This window comes from Mastomys coucha, unplaced genomic scaffold, assembly GCF_008632895.1.
Source record: "Mastomys coucha isolate ucsf_1 unplaced genomic scaffold, UCSF_Mcou_1 pScaffold21, whole genome shotgun sequence".
Lineage (NCBI taxonomy): Eukaryota > Metazoa > Chordata > Mammalia > Rodentia > Muridae > Mastomys > Mastomys coucha.
The window spans coordinates 168,111,872-168,119,936 of NW_022196904.1; the positions used below are offsets into that span (position 1 = coordinate 168,111,872).

Genomic DNA, 8,065 nt, shown 5'->3' on the forward strand with positions numbered 1-8,065 from the left:
AACAGCGTGCACACGCACACACACCACTGACACGATTAAGCATCTTGTAGACAGATGTCTTCATGACTCACAAGAACTCATGTTCATGTGAAATCTAAAATTACAATGCAGAGTCAATGTGGACGCAGCAAGCGTGGTAGCACCTGCCTGCAAGCTCAGCTCTGGGGAGACTAAAGGTAGCATTGTCACGAGTGTGAGGAATCCTGTACACAGTGTATCCAGGCTACAGGGTAACACACAGAGACCTTGTTAAAAAGGAGGAGGGGAGAAAAAGGAAGGAAGGAAGGAAGCAAAAAAAGACTGTAAGCATGTAAACAAAGATCTTATATGCCACCATCCAGCAGACTAATTTCCAACAGGGCTGAGTACACATTACACTTGTTAGAGGAAGAATATTTCTGAAGGATAATGTTAAGATCTCTTGATGTAACAGACACCAATACCATAGTAACAAAATAAAAATGGGTACTAGTGAAAAGCCTGACTCTTATTTCCTGTCTTTCATACATAATCCTCCACTCCGCCTTACCCCTACTGCTGAGGATTAAAGCCAGAACCTCAGACATGATAGGGAAGGGCTCTAAGCTGAGCTACAGCCCCGCCTAGTCCTTCCTATCCACTATGTTTTCCTCAGCCCCCTCCTCATCCAGCCCCGCCTAGTCCTTCCTATCCACTATGTTTTCCTCAGCCCCCTCCTCATCCAGCTCCAACATATCTGTGCCCAGAGTCGCCTTCTGATTCAAAAGCAGCAGCATGGGCCATCTCGCCACCAAGTTTTCCTCAAGCTGGCTCCATGCAAACTCAGGGCATGACAGTCTCATCGCTACCCTCTCTTCTTAGCTGAACCACATACTAGGTCCCTTGCTTCCAGCTCTTCATCTAGTATCCAAAGAGTTCCTGAAATTCTCCCTATTCCAGATTTACTAGATTCCCCTGGCATAAGTCTTGTTTACAAAACTCAAGTATTTTTGCATGTATTCCCATTACTTCCCGTTCCTAAAGAATTCACCAGGGTAAAGGAGGAGGAAGCAAGATGGAGGATGAGCAGGATCACTCAGATTCTGCATGGTTTTAAATAGCCACAGGTAGCTATAATATCATATAGGGATAGGATAATTGGGGTAGCTTGTCTAATTTAGGTGGGTAGCTTGTATCATTTTTTGTACCTGAATTTATTGTATGGGCATCTTGTGTATTAAGAATCATTTGGTATGTAAATCTGACTGATTAAAAAAAAAATTCACCAACATATATAACACAGAGAATATGAGTTACGGTAAAGCTCTATTTTTTCTACTGTGTTTTGAATTTTTCGTGTATTATTGTGGGTGTGATGTGTGTGGGTGAGGAGCATGCAGCAGACAGCTCTGAGTCAGCTATCCACCCTTGTGAGTTCCTGAGAGCAAACTCATGCGTCAGGTGTGCATGACATGTACTTAACTGGCTGAACTGTCCTGCTTACCCTCCAGTTCTAGTCTTAATCATAAGTAGAATGAAGTGGTTAATATATATCAATCAGTTTACTTGTTAGATTTTTTTGAACAGTCTAGATGCTAGCTTAGTCCTTACCACATGAATGAGCAGCACTGCGGAAGCCTATCAATTCATCAGCATTACATGATATGGGGCCGGGAGTATGAGGGCTAGACATGAAAGCACTTGCCCCATCCTTCATGCCTAAAGCATTATATTTAAAGAAAGAGATGTTTGCCCCTTCTCTCTTAGAATGGAAGACTAAGTAGAAAGCATGGACCAAACACCTGCTACCTGTTTTTCCTACCCAATACCCCCATTCCCTACTTCATCCCTGACGAGCAATCTGTAGACTAAGACAAAGGAAATCAAAATATTATAGATAATAGTTAGCACAGCATCTGGTACGAGGAAGATTAAGACGTTCAAAATTATTAAAGTAAAATCTTTCTGTCTTCATTCATCCATTCATTCATTTAGTTATTTGAGACAAGGTCTCGCCAATGTCTCCCAACTGCTGGGATTAAAGGTACGTGCTACTAAGCCTAACTTTTTCGAATTTCAAGAAAGGGTCTTGTGGTGGATCTCTGGCTAGCCTAGTACTCGCTATGTATCACAGTCCAGTATCAAACACAAGGCAATCCTCCTGCCTCAGCCTCCCAAACATTAGAATTACAGGTTTGTGCCACCAGGTCTAGCAAATCATTTTTTAATATTTTATTTATTTATTTATTTGTTTATTTATTTGGAGATAGGAGTTCATGGTACTGCTTAGGCTGGCACAAAACTCTTAGCTCAAGAAATCCTCCTGCCTCAGCCTTCTGAGTGGCTAGGACTAAGGGCAAGTACCATTACATCCAGCTAATGAAAAAATATAATGCCAAACTCTTCTGCATAGATGAATGTTATTTCAAAACAATCCTAATCAAATCATTTTAATATGACTATTCACAGAGCATACTGTTTTACACAAGTCAAAATTGTCCTCAGATAACTTATATTCAACTGAAGAACCAGAGTACAAAGAAAACACAAGAAGAATACGAGGTAGTAGAATCAGAGGGAAATACTGTCTATAAGGCCACTTAGACAGAGCTTGGCAGGATTAGAGAAATGGCTCAGCATTAAGACCATTTGCTACTCTTGCCCAGGACCTGGGTTCAGTTCCCAGCAGTTCACAACCGTCTCTAACTCCAGTTCCAGGGGATCAGATGATCTCTTTTGGCTTCTGCAGTCACAAGGCTGACACAGGGTGTACACACACATACATACATACCTACACACATACATATATAGACACACACATACATACATACACATACACATACACACACACATACACACACATGGGGGATGGCAAAGGCACATATACATAACAAATTTAAAAAGTGAAGTAATTAAAAAAAGAAAGAAAAAGGCTTGAGTTTGGTTCACACTGATGAGATAGGATTTAGAAGAAAGGATGAATGGTCAGTACTAGGCAATAAGCAGTGGACAGCAAAGCACACAGCTGATCAGAGAAAGATGGAGAGAAGAGAGGCTGCAGCCGGTAGGAGATGGAGCACTAGATCACAGGACCCCTCAATGGGGAACAGAGTGACTAGGCAGAGTGGTGTCTCACAAAGATGGACCAGCAAACATGAGAGCAACTGAGAGGCAAGGCAAGCCTAAGAAACAAGAGGCAAGTCTCAGCAAGCGACTGATTCATGCGTGAGGAAAGGCAGCCCTCATGTCTACTTCCATGGAAAATGTTCTAGTGCCCACCCCCTCCTGTTTCATGTTTCTACCAACATGAAACAAGTATGGCATAAAAAGGAATTAATAGTTATTTCTAGGATTTTACTTTTTGAAATGAAAAATAAGAAAGGCAGAGATAGAAATGCCACTTAGTGATAAGTCACTGCCTGGTATGTATGTTTGAGGCATTGGCTTTGAGCACCAATATCAAAATAAAGAAATAAACAGGAATGGCCATAACATTAGGATATATATTCCTATGAATTAAAAACAATCAAGTCCCTCCGGCCTTCACTCCAAGTGCTGGGATTGCTGGAGTGCACCCACATCCGCTTTCATTCTGACCTGGCTTCAGGAATGCTAGGCAAGCATTTTACCACCTGAGCTACTTCCCCACTCTGGGCTGCAGCTTTCAATCTGAAGGGCTCAGGTCTCAAGGTAAGAGGTCTTTGCCATACGTGTCCTAAGAGATGCCTGAGATTAAAAAACTTTGCTGAACACAAAAACTATGTTGAATGATCAATATTTCAATTGGAAAAATATTTTTACATCTAGTAATTTTCATCTTTATATATTGGTAAGATGGAGGCCAGTTTTCAAGTTCCTAAACAAAAGAGATAAGGACTCACTGGTATGAGAGCGAGGCCAACTCACTGAAACTAGCTGGGATAGGTAGAAATTCTCAAAAGTATGCATCTATTTCACATGATGAATGTCACAAAATCATGGGGTAAGTTACATTGCTATTTCAATGCTGTTTTTGTAAATTTTAAAAATTTTGTGTTCTGAAAAGGTATGATTCTCATGTTAGTTGAGTTAATTTACTGTGAATAAATTATTTATCCCTGCATGATATTTATATTTTAACCTCTATTTCTTGTTTGTGACAATGAAACAATTTTAAGAAAGCTGGAATTTACTGTATGGAGAACACAGCTGCATTTGTTGTAGAGTTCAGTCAGTCAACTGCCCTACTTGTCCTATCCTTAGGACAAGTGCTTGGAGAACGGAAATGTAATCAGTGGACCTAGATAGTAAGGCGGATAATGTACAATGAACAATGATGTCAAGATGGGAGATCTGATTAAGGGCTTTAACTTTATGATTAAGGTACACATAAAAATATTTCTATCTAGTGCCTATCACAATATTATTTTAAATGCAAGTGACCTTGTGTACTGCTTTGCCTGAAGAATCTTTTTGACAAAAAAAAAGAAGTAATTATCCATCATTTGTAAATTTTCTGGTTCTATAGATATGGTTTATAGATAAAATATATGAAAATATAAGTTATTTTATACCAAAAAAAATACAAAAATATAATTCCCCAAAGTAAGGGTGATTATAAATTAATGTTCCATCATACATATATTAAGTTCAGCCAATATGTATTTATCTAATAATATTTACTATGCAATAAATAATAAAATACTATCAATTTAATATTCTCTTTATTTTCTCTTTATGACAATAAAAGTGAAAAATATTCTGATAAAAGGTAAACATTAGCAAATATGAGACAAGAAGATTCTAATTCTGGCTCTAGCTTTAACTGCGGGCACACAGCAAGCCAGCAGCATCTTGCCAGTGTCTGCAGTGAGCAGCACACAGACCTTACATTTGTGGAATGCTTCACACACGTGTGTACCTGTTCTTAAAACTAGAACTTCTGATGCAATGCTAGGAGGTTGGACATGACTGGCTCTATTACCTCATCATTTGCAGATTAGGAAACCAGATCTGAGTCACAGATTTTGACTACAACACAGGTGTTTGCCCTAAATCCCACCTTCCCCATCTGCTGGGTTCCCTCTTGCTGCTACTTCAAACCATTCACAGACAGCTACAGATATGGAAATACTCAAGGGGGCTATAGCATTACACAAATGAAAGTTATATTAATTAGTTCAGGTTTTACAGGGACTAAAGCAAGTTTTATGGTACCTCTTAAAGGAAAAACACAAACACATACACACAAACACACAAATTATAGGTAAAGACCCTGGAAGGGGCCTTAAAATGCAAGCGTCTCCTAAGGTTAGGAGATGCTTGCCTTTGATGCAACAGAAAAAATTCACCAGACAACTTAGTAAAATCAAAAACTGCCCCCCCAGGTTAGCCTCTACCTTCTAAATCTTATGAAAAGAACACAGAAACACAGGGCTAAAACCCACATACACTTGGCCTTTATTTTCCCATGCTGATTCACAAAAATCCAAACAACAAAAACTTCCAGGTAAAGCTGTCTTTCTGGTATCTTTGTTATGATTAAAAAGTTACCTGCAAATTGTAATAAAATAATAACTTTTCTAAAACAATTACGCTAGAACATCAGGCCATACATTAATTACTGTTTTATACACACAGGCATAAGCACATACAGACTCATACTTACTCACAGTTTGGCAAGCAAAAGATCTCATTAAAAAAAAAATTACCTCGTCTCCGCCCATAGCTCCTGGCTGCATGTAAACACAGAAGAAAACCATGGGTATTTGTATCAAAATGGTAAATTTAGAAATTAAAAAAAGATGTTCACACAAACGTTTCTTAGTATTCTTGATATTGTTAGTCTGGAAACACTCTTCAACTTCACTGCTACCACATCGGGAGAAATCCTTCAGGAAGCATGAAGCCAAACCACTGTCGGAGCTTGGCACCTGGCTGTGGCCGCGCTCAGTGTGCTGAGTTTGCCCACTCTTGTAAGGGATTCTCTTGGGTATACCGGGGCCTGCTAGCTGTAGCAGACAGAGGTAAGAGCTTCTTCTATAAAATCACTGGTGAGTCTCCATTTGACCTTTATGTCAAATAGGCGTTCCTCGGGAAAAATAATCCCCCAAAACTAAAAGCTGTGACCTATGATGGGCATTCCAATCTTCTACCTACACACTTATATGCTTCATAAATGCCCTGAAAGTGTATGGAAATTACATCATTAGTTTTTTCTTTAAAGAATCAATTTCTGTGAATTTTTCATGTGTGTATGCATGCATGGTCACATGTATGTGGGCACACATGTGTGCATGTGCGTGTGTGCACACACATAGGGAGTCCTGAAGCTGCTATCATGTGTCTTCCTTTACTGCTCACCACTTGATTTGCCTAGGCAAGGTCTCTTGCTAAACCAAGAGCTTGCTGAGCCTGACTGGTCTATGGCAGCTTACCCTGGGGAGCCTGACTCCACGCCCTGCTGTCCTGAGATCACAAGCATGCATGCTGACTTCTGGAGACCTAAGACCCAAGTCCTCTCATACTTTGCTTGGCAAGTGTTTGAACCCAATGAGCCATATCCCAGCCTAGTTTCTGTCAAATTCCTATTGAACTTTCTCTTGCTCTCTGCATTTGCTCTCTATGTCACATCATATATCATAGAAGGGAGAAACACTAAGTTTTATATCTGTAAAGTGAGAAACAGCTAAGGTCAAGGCTCTGGTTCTACCAAGGTGGTCCTGCAATAACAGAATCTGAAGGTGGGCTTCATGTTTAGCAGCTGGACCGTGGCTTCCTCCTCTATCATCAGTTATCTACAGTGATTTTTCAAAAGGGAAAGATTTTAAAATTTGAAACCTTCAGTTATATAAAAACAAATGAGAACTGAAACTAATCTATTTTTGAAGCATAAAATACCACAAAATACATTTACACTGAAAAGGTTCATAATCTGGGGTCATATCTGTAAATAATGAAAAGGGGAACCCCACATTCCTTGAAGACTCCAGACTTCTCAACATGACTGACACCTCTCACAAGCCTTGGTCCAGCCTGCTGTCACCCGCCTTTACCCTCTCTCCTTCCTCCGCTCAGAGATGAGGAGGGTTACTTTGTTCAGGTCTTGCCTCCTCCCTCCCTCTTATTTCCTCAACCCTACTAAAGCCACAACGAGCAATTCTCATTTGAACTTACACAGCGATCACTGTTCCCATCATTTCATGGAGGACAGGACTTACACTTCTCATTAGCTGGAACCTGGAACTTATTTCCCCAAGTCAAATGTCATAAGTCATAGTTGGCTTCCTAGCAGGACGCCACAAGAGGTTGCTTCACCCACAATAAGATGAACAAATTAGTACTGGTGGTTGTTAATTAACACTTTGAACGAGGCAGAGTAAATCTGACACTATCCTTGTCCCTTCCTCACTCTCTCCCATTCCCAGGGATGGCATATTGCCTGACAAACCACTAAAAAAATCTATACTGATAGAGAAAATAAAAGTATTCTGTATTTCAAATTTATTCAGTGTTCTCCCCAACAAAACCCCCACCACCATTATCTATTTGGGGACAGATACAGCATGAAAAAAAAAATCTGATGAGAATTCAAAAATACCAGTGACCACTGGTTCTTAGCAGGTCAGCTCGAGAGTCTATAACAGCTGGGTCACAAAGTGAACAGATCCAGACAGGCTTTCAGTGACTAAGAGAGGGAAAGAGGTGAAAAGACTTCCATGGGAACTTGAATTAAAGTTTTCTTTATTAAAGTTCATGATGTTTATAGATTCTCCTCATTTTTCATTTCTGAACAGTGGGCTCCTGATGGAATATAAAAGCAATTTAAGAAGCAATCTGAGACAAATTAATTTGTTTCTGTCCCTCACTGAGGAATTTAAACATGCTCCACCCTGGTCCTAAGCAGTATTTTATCTGTGATACCTGTGGTATTATTAATATAGAAGCTAAAAATGAATATTCATTGTGTGCTTCATAGCTATTAATGTGACCTGGGTAACATCCAAGTTTATGGCTTTGCTCTGTTGTTTTAGTTTGGGATTTGCTTTTGTTGAGACAGGGTCTCAGTATACAGCTCCAGCTGGCCTGGAACTCACAGAGATTTGCCTGCCCCTGCTTCAGAGGTGCC

At 39.9% G+C, this 8,065-nt stretch overlaps 1 protein-coding gene across 11 annotated transcripts in view; it reads right to left on the reverse strand.

Moving 5' to 3' along the window:
• Cpeb3 (cytoplasmic polyadenylation element binding protein 3) overlaps positions 1-8,065 on the reverse strand; it is a 185,504-nt gene that overhangs the window by 81,258 nt on the left and 96,181 nt on the right. For 9 of the 11 annotated variants that reach the window (XM_031390188.1, XM_031390186.1, XM_031390185.1 and 6 more), the window contains exon 5: positions 5,649-5,672. The exons of the other annotated variants lie outside the window; for them this stretch is intronic. In XM_031390188.1, the coding sequence (XP_031246048.1) occupies positions 5,649-5,672 (24 nt within the window). The remainder of the gene's footprint in view (positions 1-5,648; positions 5,673-8,065) is intronic. 11 annotated transcript variants of the gene reach the window in all.